Genomic DNA, 17,176 nt, shown 5'->3' on the forward strand with positions numbered 1-17,176 from the left:
TTGTTGCATACTCTTGCTTTAAAATAATAGCAATTTTGATGTCGGTATTTTACGTATTTTATTCCTGCGTCCCTCTTACAGTGGACTTAATTTTATAAAATCATGAAATAATCTTGAAAACATTGCACTCTTCTGAGAAATTCTTCAGAGGCCTCATCTGTATGCTTATCAGACCTCCCAGATGCTGCGCAGGTGTTTGCTTGAAAATGTACATCCGTTTGCAATAATCATAAAGTGTGAACTCTGACTTGAAGAAATCAGTCACTGATATTAGCTGCCTGCGGAATAAAATGATCAGTCGGCTTTATCTCCCTCTCTGTGTTTCCAGAAAAAGATAGATTGGGATGGTACCATTTCTTACTACTCTTTTTGCAAACTCTTTTCTGTCCCTGATCCTCTTCTGTTACATCTCTAAATTCAAGATAGCCACATGACATGATGAGGCTTCTTGACTGCTGGCTGATAAACTCAAAGGCTAAATATTGAGTGTTGATTACAAAGGCACAGTCTAGTAACCTTAAAGGCTGATTGTCCAAAAATGAATACTATTGTTCCAATCTAAAAACCTCTCTGCACTCCACCACACACATGGAACCCTTGCAAGCATTCCAGCCCATTCATTTCAGTGATGGGAATCAACTTTTGCAAGTAGACTAAACTTGCATTTAGTATGGTGCGGCCATTCACCTGACCTTCGATCTGTTGGTGTTACAACTACTTCTCGGGAGGTTAGAGGCTGTTTCAAGCAGCATGTATTGCAAACCATATTGCCAGGAATTATGGGATACATATTTAATACTATGCTGCAGGCTGTGTTCATTTTTTTTTCCCCAACAGGGAAATGTAAACAATGGTGTTTTGCATGAAATATTTCCCCTTACAGTATTGGCATAGGATTTGTGTCTTTTAGTTTTAAGCTGTATCATGTTATTATTCTGAGCAACAGAAACTTAATTCACTGTTATTGTGACACCCCAATCTGCCCACTCACACCCTGCCAGCCCCCATTTCATTTTGTATTGTTGTGGTCCTTGGAAAAGTCATTTATGGAACTGATGGCAATGTTTCCTGACTGAGTAGCTACTGTCTACAACATAGGTTTCACCCTCAAACAAATTTTGCCAGTTTGATTTTAAGCAGGACAAAATTTGGGAGACTAGGATTATGATGAGCCTGCATGGTATAGTTGTTAGACTAGCTCCTAATTCAGATTGTGTTGAAAGCTATAGAGAACCATAGAAATGTCGAGTTGGGACAGGCCCTGAGGGTCATCCAGTCCAACCCCCTGCAATGTAAGAATCTAATGTGGGGCTCAAACCCATGACTCTGAGATTAAGAGTCTTGTGCTCTACCGATTGAGCAATCTTGGGATACCAGAGTTTAAATTCCAGCCATGAAGTTCACTGGGTGACTTTGGGCCAATCACTGTCTCTCAGCCTTACCTACCTCAGAGGATTGTTGTTGTTAGGAGGAAATGGGGAGAGGAAGAACCATGTAAGCCACACATTATTGGAGGAAACATGACGTGTATATGTAATACCGAATAAAACAAATGTACAAACAATTTAACCGCTATATTCAGTTCTGCATTCTCCTCACTGAGGAAAGGTTGCAGCACCTGGGACCTTTTCATTTAGGGGAAAGACAACTAAGAGGTGACATGACACAATATTATAGAATGGCATGGAGGAAAAAAACTTTTCTTTGTGTGTTTTCTCCCTTTCATGACAATACAGTTTGGATATCCAAGGAAGATTGGATATCCAAGGAAAGTAAATCTTCACAGTACATAGTTAGACGCTGGAACTCACTCCCACTGGAGGCAGTAAGGGCCACTAGCCTAGATGGCTTTAAAAGAGGATTAGATGGCTCCATAGAGGAGAGAGCTATTTAAGTCTACTAGCCTCAGTGGCTTCACTCAGCTTCCATAGTCAAAGGCGTTGTTGCTTCTGAAATGCCAGCAGCTGGGAACACAGGAAGGGAGAGTCCTTTGTGCTCAGGCCCTTCTTTCAGGTTTCCCACAGGCATCGGGTTGGACACTGCTGAGAACAGGATGCTGGACTGAGATGGGCCATTGGCCTGATTCAACAGGCTCTTCCTTTGTTCTTTATGTTCTTAGCCCACAATTTCAAAAACCTTCTTTGTCAGATACGGAATTGTTTTTAAAGTTTCCTCTCTTCTGAGAGTATTCTCCTTGACTCATGTTGTCTGTCTGCAGAAGCAAAACGCATGCACTAACAAGATCAGTTTGCATATAGTGGGCATTTCCTAGTACAATATTGTTTGGTACAGAAACAGGTCGTATTTGGGGCTGCCTTTCCGCCTTCCTACGATAATGCTACAATTAGTCACTACATCTGCTGTATTTCAAATGCTAACAGTATTTATTCAAAGCTGCATTTCATACTAAATAACTTTAAAGGCATTTCCCCCCGGTTGGTAATGAAAGAGCCTTCTCAGAAGAGATTATGTAACTTCCCCTGACACCTCATACTTCAAACAGAAGAATGACTTCCACGCTGGAAGCCAGCCAGATTTGTAAATTGAAGTGTTCTCTGTATAATAAATTTCACATAAGAGAATAACAGATAAGCACATGAATTTTCAATAAAAAAGACATTTGACATATTCTACTGGGCAAATAATAATAAAACATTTTCTTCTTGAAGGCAACTTCTTCCCTAATTTGAATTTTAAGCTAAATTGGCCAGAGAGAGGGAGAGAGATTCCATAGGCAAGCTGTCCAAATGAGCTTAGTAATCACAACACCATGAATAATAAATAGCATTAAGATTATGTGGATAGTTCATTTGAAATGAGATTTATTTACTTATTTTGTTAACAATGTATTTATACCACCCTTCATATAAATTCTAAGACTGTTTGCAGCAGTAAAATGTAACTTAAGAAAACAGTTCGTTGAAGCAAGATCAATTAAAAGCACTTCTAAATAAACAAATAAATAAATGTGGTGTTCTATGACACTTTTGTCACATTAGCAGAAGTGGGCACAAATTTGCATAAGACAATACATGGGCTATGCTAACTTCATTCAGAGTAAAATGAGGGGGGAGAGGAGATTTTGGAGAAGAATTAGTGGAACACCTCTGGGAACAAATCTAAATTAGAACACGAGAAAATGTTTTAAAGATAGCACATTGTTGGTACATGTGCCCAGCCAGGTTATATAAAATTAATACATCCAATCTTTGCTGGCAGTAATGCCACTTACCTAGCTCTCTAGTACACATGTGGTGTGTAAAAGCGCATTAATCTCACATCCTATATGCTGCAGTACTTGACTGGTGTTTTGTGTCAGGCTGGGTTGCGGAATGTGGCATGCATATTACATAGAGGCCTGCCATAGAATCTAAGAGGTGACTTGAGACTGCATGTCTTAATTACTGTTTGCTAATTTGTGATCTGTTCTTTGCAATTCTGCAACAAAACATCTTTGCTTACATAGAATAATAATCATTCCTGCTCATCGGCCTGTGGTTTTCCTGTTCTCTTTTGACAACAGCAGGTTGCTTTTCTTTTGAATTTTTAATGTTGCTTTATTATTTGAGAAAAGGCCCAATATGTTTGTAGGAATCCATTCCGGCTTCGGATGTGCTGCTTTCAGCTAGGACCCACACACGTAAACAGCAAACTTTATGATGGTGTGTGTAGTTATAGCCAAGACACACACGTCTCTCACACACCTGCCTCGGCTGGAAATGTGTTTTCTTTCTTGCTCTAAAATGGATATATATTTATAATAAAATTTAAAGTTTGCAGAGCCAAACCGAGGCAATGTTTTCCTGCAACCAAATCCACATGTATGGATAGGGTGACTGCTTCTTTAAAACGCACAGGCATATAAATAGCACTGCATTGTGTTCTTTTAAATATGATGAGAGTAAGCACAATACAGTAGTTTTCCTGTGGAATTCTGTACAGTATATCACTTGCCTTATACCTCTCCCCCCTCATTCTGTTGCGAGCACTGAAGCCACAAAACACTGTAATCTCTCAGTCTACTTAAGCATCCCATTTACTCCCAGCGCTGGCCTTTTTAGAAAATGTTTTAAAAGCACTGATTTCCATGCATATTCGAAGAGCACAGCAGGGATTATTTTCTGGGGTGGGAAACAGCTGAAGAGAATATACAGGGGTTGCAAAGCCTAATAATTTGTGATTAGATAAGAGAATGAGATCAATATGGATGTGCTGATTGAAAGAGATTGTACTGGAAAACGATAATAAAAAAAACACAATGCAAGGTTCCATTCTGAGAGAATGGCAGTTTGCACTTGTTTCCTACTAATATAGTAGGAAACTGAAATCACAGGCAGAGAAATGGATATGTTTCCCTTTCTTGCAGCAAACATAAGCCAGTTTGCTTTTCAGTCAAAAGCACAGCTACTATTCTACTGAAAGAGGCGCTTCCCTAGGCAAGATGAGGATGCAGGAATGCTTGCACACTCTCAATGAAACTACAGCAGTCTTCCCTCAACCTGGTACCTTCCAGGTGTTTTGTACATAATAAAGCATCACAAATACAGCATATGTTTTTTAAATAATTAGAAAACCACCAATAAAACAATTGCAATCTATAAAACACTAGTAACAAAGTAGCAACTAAAAAAAAGCTAAACATCTCAATTACAGCAAAAGTCATATTATGTGATTAACAAATCAATAGGGCATGTATAATCTATAAAACAACATTACCAAAATAGCAACTAATAATAATAATAATAAGCTGTCAAGTTCACACTCTCTCTCTCCCCACAATTCATAATCTTTCGCTCATTTCAGTTCATTGAAAGACATATAAATACATATAATGCCCATTGTTATGCCAACTCAGATACTGTGCTGGTTGATGTCTTTGGGCAGTGGGCTCTCAGGCCCCCTTACCAGTTGTAAGGTTAAGTGCTTTCTTTCCTGGCACTAACGCTCTGATCAAAGTTGGAGCCTCTCCTCCTTCTCCCATGACTGCTTTTTTAAAAAGTAGATCTGTTCACATCTCATCTATGTTAATTCTCAGAAGACCAAGTAGATTAAAAATGAAGCCTTTAGTAAATAAGCCTTTTACCATTCCACTTTGTAAAAGGTAAAGAGACCCCTGACTGTTAGGTCCAGTTGCGGACGACTCTGGGGTTGCGGTGCTCATCTCGCTTCCGGGTCATGTGGCCAGCATGACTAAGCCGCTTTTGGCAAACCAGAGCAGCGCACGGAAATGCCGTTTACCTTCCCGCCAGAGCGGTACCTTTTTATCTACTTGCACTTTGAGGTGCTTTCAAACTGCTAGGTGGGCAGGAGCAGGGACCGAGCAACGGGAGCTCACTCCGTCGCAGGGATTCGAACCGCCAACCTTCTGATCGGCAAACCCTAGGCTCTGTAGTTTAACCCACAGCGCCACCCGCGTCCCATTCCACTTTGTACATAGCTGCATACACACCATACATTTGAAGTGCATCTGAAGCACACACACACCCCTCAAGAATCCTGGGAAATGTAGTTTGTGCCTCACAGATCTATAATTCCCAGCACCCTTAAACTACTGTCTCCAGGATTCTTGGTGTATGTGTGCGTGTGTGCATGTTTTAAATGTATGGTATGTATGTAGCCTTCCCGCGGAGTTGATTGAAAACCAGTGGCGTAGCGTGGGTTATCAGCACCCGGGGCAAGGCAAGTAATTTGCACCCCCTAACCCATGGATTTGCGCCCCCTAACCCATGGATTTGCGCCCCCTAACCCGTGGATTTCCCTAACCCCCAGATGTTGCGCCCGGTGCGGCCGAGCCCCCCTGCACCCCCCATGCTACGCCACTGTTGAAAACGATGCAGTACATCCACTCCAAAGCAAGTACAATTTAACTTCATAATTACCCAAGTATTTCGGAGCAGCAAACTTTTTTAAATTTTTGGTGAAGGTTTGAAACTGCAAATACAGATCTAGCAATTTGTATCTATTTTTTATGAAGTTCTAATTAGTGTGGCTTTGGCTTCCCGCAGGTTCAAACTTTGGAAATGAGGAGCAAACCATTCCTAAGGCAGCTGAGCCTTCTAAAGAAACACTCAAGGGGGCCAGTAGGACTCCACCACAGGCATCAAACAACGCAGCAGCTGCCCGTAGGAGTTTACTTCCAGCGCCGAAGACTGCCGCAACACCTGCTGGTGAGCTTTTCAAGCATGCATATCGGAGTCCGTATAATGTACATATACATATACGTGCATGTTCCTAAAATGTGTGTTATGGCTTGGTCCTCATTTTCCGGCACTTAGAATTCTTCCACTTGCAGGGCACCAGGCTCTGCTCTGAGATATGGGTGGTGACCAAATCCTTCTCATTTTGTAAACAGCTGCTGCTGTTTAATGCATCCTTTCCTCCTGAATGCATGGTCCTTTTTGGATGTATTAATTTCCCTGAAAATTCCCTGTGAAGCATTTGCACCAGTCTATCTTCTGGTCATTGGTCATTTTGCTTGTCGTTCACACCAGTCTACCTTCTGGCCATTTGGCATTTTGCTTTCCCTTGGGGTTATTATTATTGATTTAATACATTTATATCCCACTTTTCCTCCAAGGAGCTCAAGGTGACGTACATAGTTCTCCTCCTCCTTGTTTTATATTCACAACAAACCTGTGAGGTTGGTTAGGCTCAGAATGAGTGACTGGCCTAAGGTGAACTTCACGGCTGAGTAGGGATTTGAACCCTGGTCTCCCAGGTCTTGAGGGATGTGGGTGGCGCTGTGGGTTAAACCACAGAGCCTAGGACTTGCCGATCAGAAGGTCGGCGGTTCGAATCCCTGCGACGAGGTGAGCTCCCATTGCTCTGTCCCTGCTCCTGCCAACCTAGCAGTTCGAAAGCACGTCAAAGTACAAGTAGATAAATAGGTACTGCTCTGGCGGGAAGGTAAACGGCGTTTCCGTGCACTGCTCTGGTTCGCCAGAAGCGGTTTAGTCATGCTGGCCACATGACCTGGAAGCTGTACGCCAGCTCCCTCGGCCAATAAAGCGAGATGAGCGCCACAACCCCAGAGTCAGCCACAACTGGACCTAATGGTCAGGGGTCCCTTTACCTTTACCTTTTACTCCCAGGTCTTGGTCCGACACTCTAACCACACTAGCTCAGATATAAATAGGGCTAATATATGGCTCACGTCCACCATTCCTTTTGATAATGCAAACCAGCCATTTATCTTTAAAGTAAAGTTACCCCTGCCCGTACGGGCCAGTCGTGTCCGACTCTGGCGTTACGTGCTCATCTCTCTCTAGAGGCCGTGAGCCGGCGCCGTCCAAAGACACTTCCGGGTCATGTGGCCAGCGTGACGAAGCTGCAGCTGGCGAGCCAGCACCAGCGCAGCACACGGAAATGCCATTTACCTTCCCGCTATAAAGCGGTCCCTATTTATCTACTTGCACTTAAGAGTGCTTTCGAACTGCTAGGTGGGCAGGAGCTGGGGCCGAACGACGATTTAACAGTAATGTAATTAGCATTGTGAGGACTGCCCATAGCTCAGTGGTAGAGCATCTGCTTTGTGTGCTGATGGTCCCAGGTCCAATCCCCATCATCTCCTGGTAGAACTGGGAATGGTCCCATTGCTGGATCAGGCCAGTGGCCCAACTAGTCCAGCATCCTGTTCTCACAGTGGCCAACCAGATACCTGTGCACAAGAGCGCTCTCTCCTACTGCGGCTTCCAACAATTGGCATTCAGAAGCGTTGCTGCTTCTGACGAAGGAGGCAGAGCTTAGCCATCATAGCAAGCCATGGATAGCTCTCTCCTCCATGAAGTTGCCCAAGCCTCTTTTAAAGCCATCCAGGCTGGTGGCCATCACTGTGGGAGCAAGTTCCATAGTTTCACTAAGTGCTGCATGAAGAAATTCTTTCCTTTGTCTGTCTTGAATCTTCCAATATCCACCACTGTTGTGGTGCTATAAGAGAAGGAGAAAAAGTTGCTTGTCTTCTTCTAAACGCGGCGACCTCTTGATCATTTGGGTTGCCCTTTTCTGAACCTTTCTCAACTCTCTAATATAATTTTTGAGGCAAGGCGACCAGAACTATATACAGTATTCCAAATGTAGTCGTGCCATAGATTTGTACAGCTGCATTAGGATGTTGGCAGCTTTATTTTCATTTCCTGCTTGAAAATCTGGAGAGCTGCTACCAGTCCGTGTAGACAGTACTGATCCCAATGGACCAGTGGTCCTCCTCAATATAAGCCAGCTTCTCCTGATGCTGTTTTATCTCTCTTATGCACGTTCTATCACGCTTATTCCTGTCAATTTTTCACATTACTTAAGGTGGTTTGGGAATCATTATTTTTTATTAAATTAGGAGAGAAGGGGTAAAAAGGCTAAAGATGAGCTGGAGAAAGGAGGAAGACAGCATAGTGTTTCTTTCACAGCAGAGCTCTCTGGTCCAAGACAACAAATGTTGTCTAACCACTGCTATTTATTTTCATGTCAGGTCTGATATTTAATTGTGACACTTATCTAAGCACAGGTTAAAAAGCCAAGAGTGCAGCCAGCAGTGACATCAAGCCTGCTGTTGAAAGGAGAGGAAGTTTTGAATTCTTCTAGATAGATGATGTATTGCATTAGAGAAATGGCTGGTTATACCGGGATTTGGCTTTGGGCAAACATGCATTGTCATTGTAGCTTTATCTCCACCAGTAGTCATCAGGGGGCAATAATGGAACAAGGCAAGGCAGGGGAGAAAGAAGACCTCACTTCAAAATATTTCAAGAACTCATTAAGGAATAATCTGCCCCTTCCTCCTTTCGGCCCCAGCTGGCTGCCCTTGCAGCTGTCAGCCACTGACAACAGTCCTGTCAAGAAAAAAATGATAAATACCCGTTCTGGGGGAGGTGTTAAGTGAGGCTGCCAGCCTCATTTTTCTGAAAGCCATAAATGCTAGTAAGAAACTTGCCAACATTCTTCTGGTGGAAATCAAAACATCAAGCAGCCCCCAGTAAGAAGCAGGTGAAGCCTGGAAATCAGGAGCTGGAATCAGCTCCACAATTTTGGTACCTAAAAAATACATAGCTTTAGAAAAATATGAAACTATAAACTGGGGGTAGATAGGGGAGAAATTTGATTCAGTTCACATTCAAAGGGGAACCTACCTAATTCGCAGTTTACAAAACAACTGAACCGAAATACACCAATCCTTCAAAATTCTCACTGCTCTGAATTTTGCAATGCAGTTGCAAAATGCCCAGTGATCTGCTAGGATAAAGTGTGCATACAAAATCATGTATTAGGAAAAATAACATACAAAATCATGTATTAGGAAAAATAACATACCAAATGCATTATATTAGGGAAGATTTTAATTTGCAAAAATGTGTATATTGGGACTAATTTGTACTAAATTTGTACTAATTTGTGCTAACTAAAAAGATGGTGAATTTTTATGAAGACTTTTTTTTAAAGAACACCTCAAACTGATGTGGGGATGTGGAGAACTTCAGACTGGAATAATGAGAAACTAAGAGAAACTAAAACGGACGTCCCTACCATAGGCCTGCATTTATTTTTTAAAAATGTAATGCAGGAATATCCTTCATGTCACAAAAGGAGGTTCACATACCTGCCACACGTTAAAAAAAGAAATGAGGAGGGCACATGGACTAGCCTCATCTCTCTTCCACACGAGGGGGGACCCTGGCCCAACCAGTCCTGCCTCATATGGAAGAGCATACATCAGCAAATATACAGAGCCCTTCACACCCTGGCCAACCATACAGATGGAGAAGAGGAATGGTTGCTGCAGATGTCAGTGGTGAGGTTGGGGCTGGTCTAAAGCAACTCCACAACCCTTTTCATGCATTATTTCAAAGCATGGGGAGAGTCATCAGAACACCACCACCATCTTAGAATGCACCTAGCTCAGGCTCAGCACATCAGCACATCTTTGTACAATTGTTTGGGATTATCTGTCCTTATAAGTAATGATGGGAAGTTGTTGGCTGAGTTGAATGCATTGAGCTGCCTCCATCTATCCCAGTATGGCCTACTCTGACTGGCAAGGTCTCTGGCAGAGGTTTTTGCCAACCAGATACCAACTTGAAATTGTGCAAACAGTTTAACCTGAGACTTCCTGCCTCTGGGCTCTGATCCATCAGCTTCATGGGAGAGCATATGAGCCGTGAAAAGCACTGAGGTCTGGTTGAGATCTTTCTCCTCCCATTTCATAGAGGAAAAGATTGATCAAATCAGTCTAAATATGAGGTAGAAGAGCTTCTTCTAATTACTATTTTAAAAGTGTTTTCTGATGGAAAGAAATTAATAGGGAGAACAAAGGAAGCTGATTCATGCAGGATCCATTTATTTGTACATCTTGGCCAATATTGTCTGCTCTGACTGGCAGCAGCTCTCCAGGATCTCAGGCAGAGCTCTTTCCCTTGCTACCTGATCCTTTTTAAACTGGAGAATCCAGGGACTGAATCCTTGTCACTGAGCTGTGATCGCTCCCCCACAACACCTGAGGGCATATCCAGATGAATGAATCCTACTTTTTATTGATTTAAAGAAGCCAATGCTGAAGTAGAGAAAAATGGATGCATTTATGTTGTCATATCACGAGCCTCAGTCCATTATGTATGTGTATACACCATGACCACCCTCATTGTGTGAAGGAGGTGTTTATTATTTATAGTATTTATTTATGCAATTTAAAGACTACCCTATAAATGGATATATCTGGGTGGCATGCAAGGATTAAAAGAATATTACAATGAGACAGAATCAATACTGTACCATTATATAATCACAAATCATGTTAAAGCAGAAGACAGGAAAAGAAGCTTTGCAGCAGCTCATTGATTTGAAATGGAGGGCCAAGGAGTAAAATCCAAAGATTTAAAACCAGGGGTGTATTGACTCCCAAGCTAACAGGGCTAAAGCCCGGGACTGTTTTGCACCCAGCCTCTAATGTCTCGATCAGGTGCTTCATGCGGTGCACACACCACCAGTCAGCTGTTGGGTGGGACAGCACCCACAGAGGGCAAGGGAGAGGCAGCAGAGGCCAGCACTGTGAGGAAGGGAGACGAGAGCCAGCCAATGAGAGTGCTGGTGGTGACCTCTGCTAGGCAATCAGCTCTGTGGGAAGAAGCTAAGCCAATCTCAGCTCAGCACAAGCAGCAAGTACGGGTGAGAGCCTCAAGATGCCCATCACCCCATTAGTTCTTCTGCCCAGCAGAGAGGGCAGGATTCCTGGAGCTTGTCATCACTGTGATTCTCTGGTAGGAAAGAGTGGACTGGCAGACCCCACATCACATTCCCACAAAATGTCATCTCTTGGACTATAGTAATTCACCATTTTAAGGTGGAGACAGACATAATCTAAAAAGAGGACCAAGCATGAAGAAGAAGAAGAAGAAGAAGAAGAAGAAGAAGAAGAAGAAGAAGAAGAAGAAGAGGAGGAGGAGGAGGAAGAAGAGGAGGAGTTTGGATTTGATATCCCGCTTTATCACTACCCGAAGGAGTCTCAAAGAGGCTAACAATCTCCTTTCCCTTCTCCACCACAACAAACACTCTGTGAGGTGAGTGGGGCTGAGAGACTTCAGAGAAGTGTGACTGGCCCAAGGTCACCCAGCAGCTGCATGTGGAGGAGCGGGGAAGCGAACCCGGTTCACCAGATTACAAGTCCACCGCTCTTAACCACTACACCACACTGGCCAACTTTCTTCCACCTTCACAAGCTGAGCTCCACACACAGTAGTGGACGGCGTGGTAAAGGAGAGGCGCTCACCTGACCTCCCGGCTGGTGAGTCACTGCTGCTTTCCAGTAGGGGGAAGGGGGCAAGGTGGCAGGGAGGGCAGCACCATGCAAATGCACTGGTAGGAGCACTGGATTGGCTCAGCCAGTGAATTTGCACTGCACCAACCTGGCCGCTGCCTCACCCTTCCGTATCCTAGTAAGCAGCAAGAGTCACGTATCTTCAGACCAGCACACTGTCCACTACTGGACATGATCAATAGGGAAGTACCAGTAAACTCAGGGAAACAACAACAGTGTTATTGTTTGAACCCCTCCCATCTGACTGGGTTGCTCCAGCCACTGTGGGCAGCTTCCAACAGATATAAAAATGTAATAAAACATCAAACATTAAAACTTACCTGTACAGGGCTCCTTCAGATGTCTTCTAAAGTTGTATAGTGCTTTATTTCCTTGACATCTGATGGGAGGGCGTTCCACAGGGCAGATATCGCTACTGAGAAGGTCCTCTGTCTGGCTCCCTGTAACTTCACTTCTCACAGTAAGGGAACCACCAGAAGGCCCTCAGAGCTGGATCTCAGGGTCCAGGCTGAACAATGGAGGTCTCCTGAAGTACAAGAAAACTTGAGGATAAAACATTAAGGGAAGAAAGGGATCCGCCCTGACAGGTCAATGAAGACTGAGCGTCCTCAGAGGTCATGGAATTCTGACTGCTGAGGGGGAAACAGGATCTAATGGAGTATTCTTGAATAGGGCATGGGTGGCTGTTGGGAACCCTGAACAGGAACACACCACACTGAAATATTTTTTGGCAAGTCCCAGTTGTTACAGATAATAATAATAATAAAGAAATATTAAAAGTGCAGAATTGCAGTGACTACGACCAGTGGCTGCCACAAATGAACAGAAATGGCTTTTGAGAGATTGACTCCGGAAAGGAAAAAGTATGTTTGAGCTGGGCCAATGCTCTAGAATATTACATCTCTCTTCCCTCATTATTCCCCATGGTGTATGGAATGAATAGCAGTGGGTGAACTGCCTTGCATGCCATTTAGCTTCAAATAGGAAACATCTGAAAGGAAGGGTTTCACCATAGCGCTTGAAATGCATGCATAGCGGAGGAAAGTGCATCATTGTAACAAGGTGTAAGTGGGAAATTCATTTGCAAAGGAACAGCTTCAAGCATCCTAATGAGAGGAATGCAACCCTGCAAAGTTCCATTTGAAATATGTCATGTGTTGGGTTTTCCTAGAAGAGGACTGTTCCTCCTATACAATCTCATTTAAAAGGGAAATATAAATCCCGGGTAGATAGCAGATCTAGTATTTTCATGAGATCTGCTTGTCATCTAAATTAGGCAACGGGGGTACCGATAATCTTTAATTAACACAACTAGTATCTCACCATTTTGCTGCACCACAGCAATTCAGACCGTCAGAAACAAAACAAAAGAGAGAGAGAGAAGACATGCGCCTAGCATGGGACAACAACATTAGAAAATAATTGCCATGCAAATTGTGTTGATGACAGGAGTTGATTGCTTTTCTTCCACTCTATGAAATGAGTAAATTTAATTAGATTTCACTGTATTACACCATCCACTTATGCATATTTGGAACTTTCTCAATTTTGCATACTTTGCTGGCATGTCAAAGATTAAACAGAAAAAGATTACAGAGGAAGAGGAGGGAAGGAAGATAAGAGATTGGGGGGGCAGGGATGAGAAAGCATGGGATTTGTCCTTTCATACTCTAGTGAAATAATTGTGCTGCATGAGGAAATGTTGTGAGACATGTTTTATTTATAGAAAGTTGGTAGTTTTCAAGAGAGAAGGCAAATATTGGTCAAGAGCTTTGGAAACTAAGGTACTCTTACTTGCTTATTTAAAATATGCTATCTCAGAAAATGATCTAGATGTGGGAACTAGTCTTGTCACTGGTGCAAAGGTAGTGGTCACAAATAATTGGGAAAAGAACATACTTCCTATTGAATCTAAATGGATCAAAATGGTTTGTTCCATTGTGTCAATGATCAAATCAACCTGTTGTTGTTGTTTAGTCGTTTAGTCGTGTCCGACTCTTCGTGACCCCATGGACCAGAGAACGCCAGGCACTCCTGTCCTCCACTGCCCCCCGCAGCTTGGTCAGACTCATGCTGGTAACCTCGAAAACACTATCCAACCATCTCGTCCTCTGTCGCCCCCTTCTCCTTGTGCCCTCCATCTTTCCCAACATCAGGGTCTTCTCCAGGGAGTCTTCTCTTCTCATGAGGTGGCCAAAGTACTGGAGCCTCAGCTTCAGGATCTGTCCTTCCAGTGAGCACTCAGGGCTGATTTCCTTCAGAATGGAGAGGTTTGATCTTCTTGCAGTCCATGGGACACTCAAGAGTCTCCTCCAGCACCATAATTCAAAAGCATCAATTCTTCGGCGATCAGCCTTCTTTATGGTCCAGCTCTCACTTCCATACATCACTACTGGGAAAACCATAGCTTTAACTATACGGACCTTTGTTGGCAAGGTGATGTCTCTACTTCTCAAGATGCTGTCTAGGCCTGTCATTGCCCTTCTCCCAAGAAGCAGGCGTCTTTTAATTTCGTGGCTGCTGTCACCATCTGCAGTGATCATGGAGCCCAAGAAAGTAAAATCTCTCACTGCCTCCATTTCTTCCCCTTCTATTTGCCAGGAGGTGATGGGACCAGTAGCCATGATCTTCGTTTTTTTGATGTTGAGCTTCAGACCATATTTTGCACTCTCCTCTTTCACCCTCAATAAAAGTTTCTTTAATTCCTCCTCACTTTCTGCCATCAAGGTTGTGTCATCTGCATATCTGAGGTTGTTGATATTTCTTCCGGCAATCTTAATTCCGGCTAGGGATTCATCCAGCCCAGCCTTTCGCATGATGAATTCTGCATATAAGTTAAATAAGCAGGGAGACAAAATGCAGCCTTGTCGTACTCCTTTCCCAATTTTGAACCAGTCAGTTGTTCCATATCCAGTTCTAACAGTAGCTTCTTGTCCCACATAGAGATTTCTGAGGAGACAGATGAGGTGATCAGGCACTCCCATTTCTTTAAGAACTTGCCATAGTTTGCCATGGTCGACACAGTCAAAGGCTTTTGCATAGTCAATGAAGCAGAAGTAAATGTCTTTCTGGAACTCTCTAGCTTTCTCCATAATCCAGCACATGTTTGCAATTTGGTCTCTGGTTCCTCTGCCTCTTCTAAATCCAGCTTGCACTTCTGGGAGTTCTCGGTCCACATACTGCTTGAGCCTTCCTTGTAGAATTTTAAGCATAACCTTGCTAGCGTGAGAAATTAGTGCAATTGTGCGATAGTTGGAGCATTCTTTGGCACTGCCCTTCTTTGGGATTGGGATGTAGACTGATCTTCTCCAATCTTCTGGCCACTGCTGAGTTTTCCAAACTTGCTGGCATATTGAGTGTAGCACCTTAACAGCATCATCTTTTAAAATTTTAAATAGTTCAGCTGGAATACCATCACTTCCACTGGCCTTGTTATTTGCAGTGCTTTCTAAGGCCCATTTGACTTCACTCTCCAGGATGTCTGGCTCAAGGTCAGCAACCACACTACCTGGGGTATATGAGACATCCGTTTCTTTCTGGTATAATTCCTCTGTGTATTCTTGCCACCTCTTCTTGATGTCTTCTGCTTCTGTTAGGTCCTTTCCACTTTTGTCCTTTATTATGGAAATCTTTGTACGAAATGTTCCTTTCATATCTCCAATTTTCTTGAACAGAACTCTGGTTCTTCCCATTCTATTGCTTTCCTCTATTTCTTTGCATTGCTTGTTTAAGAAGGTCTTCTTGTCTCTCCTTGCTATTCTTTGGAAATCTGCATTCAATTTCCTGTATGTTTCACGATCTCCCTTGCATTTTGCTTGCCTTCTCTCCCCCGCTATTTGTACGGCCTCATTGGACAGCCACTTTGCTTTCTTGCATTTCCTTTTCATTGGGATGGTTTTCATTGCTGCCTCCTGTATAATGTTACGAGCCTCCATCCATAGTTCTTCAGGCACTCTGTCCACCAAATCTAAATCCTTAAACCTGTTCCTCACTTCCACTGTGTATTCATAAGGGATTTGACTTAGATTGTATCTTACCAGCCCAGTGGTTTTTCCTACTTTCTTCAGTTTAAGCTTGAATTTTGCTATAAGAAGCTGATGATCTGAGCCACAGTCAGCTCCAGGTCTTGTTTTTGCTGACTGTATAGAGCTTCTCCATCTTTGGCTGCAGAGAATATAATCAATCTGATTTCGATGCTGCCCATCTGGTGATGTCCATGTGTAGAGTCGTCTCTTGTGTTGTTGGAAAAGCGTGTTTGTGATGACCAGCTTGTTCTCTTGACAGAACTCTATTAGCCTTTGCCCTGCTTCGTTTTGATCTCCAAGGCCAAACTTGCCAGTTGTTCCTTTTATCTCTTGACTCCCTACTTTAGCATTCCAATCCCCAATAATGAGAAGAACATCCTTCTTTGGTGTCACTTCTATAAGGTGTTGTAAGTCTTCATAGAATTGGTCAATTTCAGTTTCTTCAGCACCAGTAGTTGGTGCATAAACTTGGATTACTGTGATGTTAAAAGGTCTGCCTTGGATTCGTATCGAGATCATTCTATCATTTTTGAAATTGCATCCCAGTACAGCTTTTGCCACTCTTTTGTTGACTATGAGGGCCACTCCATTTCTTTTACGGGTTTCTTGCCCACAGTAGTAGATATGATGGTCATCCGAACTGAATTCACCCATTCCCGTCCATTTTAGTTCACTGATGCCCAGGATGTCAATATTTATTCTTGCCATCTCATTTTTGACCACCTCCAACTTACCCATGTTCATGGTTCTTACATTCCAGGTTCCTATGCAATATTTTTCTTTACAGCATTGGACTTTCCTTTCGCTTCCAGGCATATCCGCAACTGAGCATCCTTTCGGCTTTGGCCCAGCCGCTTCATCAGCTCTGGATCTACTTGTACTTGCCCTCCGCTCTTCCCCAGTAGCATGTTGGACGCCTTCCGACCTGAGGGGCTCATCTTCCAGCGTCATAACTTTTATATGCCTGTTGTCTTTGTCCATGGAGTTTTCTTGGCAGGGATACTGGAGTGGCTTGCCGGTTCCTCCTCCAGGTGGATCACGTTTGGTCAAAACTCTCCACTATGACCTGTTCATCTTGGGTGCCCTGCTCGGCATAGTTCATAGCTTCTCTGAGTTCTTCAAGCCCCTTCGCCACGGCAAGGCAGTGATCCATGAAGGGGCAAATCAACCTACTATAAAAGAATATAGTATAGAATCTGCCCAGTAGGTTTATGGAGAGAGGGGTGTTTTTTTAAATAAAGCTCAGGAATAATGTTTAATGACAATTATCTGCATTGCCAAATCATGCCCTGAATTGGATCAGAGGGGTGGTTTGCACCACATTAGAACCTTTTAAGGAAGAAAATCATTTTCA

At 43.2% G+C, this 17,176-nt stretch overlaps 1 protein-coding gene across 2 annotated transcripts in view; it reads left to right on the forward strand.

Annotated features, from left to right (window-relative positions):
- MTUS2 (microtubule associated scaffold protein 2) overlaps nucleotides 1-17,176 on the forward strand; it is a 319,106-nt gene that overhangs the window by 226,227 nt on the left and 75,703 nt on the right. For both annotated transcript variants that reach the window (XM_079973339.1, XM_079973338.1), the window contains one exon: nucleotides 6,006-6,167. In XM_079973339.1, the coding sequence (XP_079829465.1) occupies nucleotides 6,006-6,167 (162 nt within the window). The remainder of the gene's footprint in view (nucleotides 1-6,005; nucleotides 6,168-17,176) is intronic.

This window comes from Podarcis cretensis (genome assembly GCF_951804945.1).
Source record: "Podarcis cretensis genome assembly, chromosome: 4".
Lineage (NCBI taxonomy): Eukaryota > Metazoa > Chordata > Lepidosauria > Squamata > Lacertidae > Podarcis > Podarcis cretensis.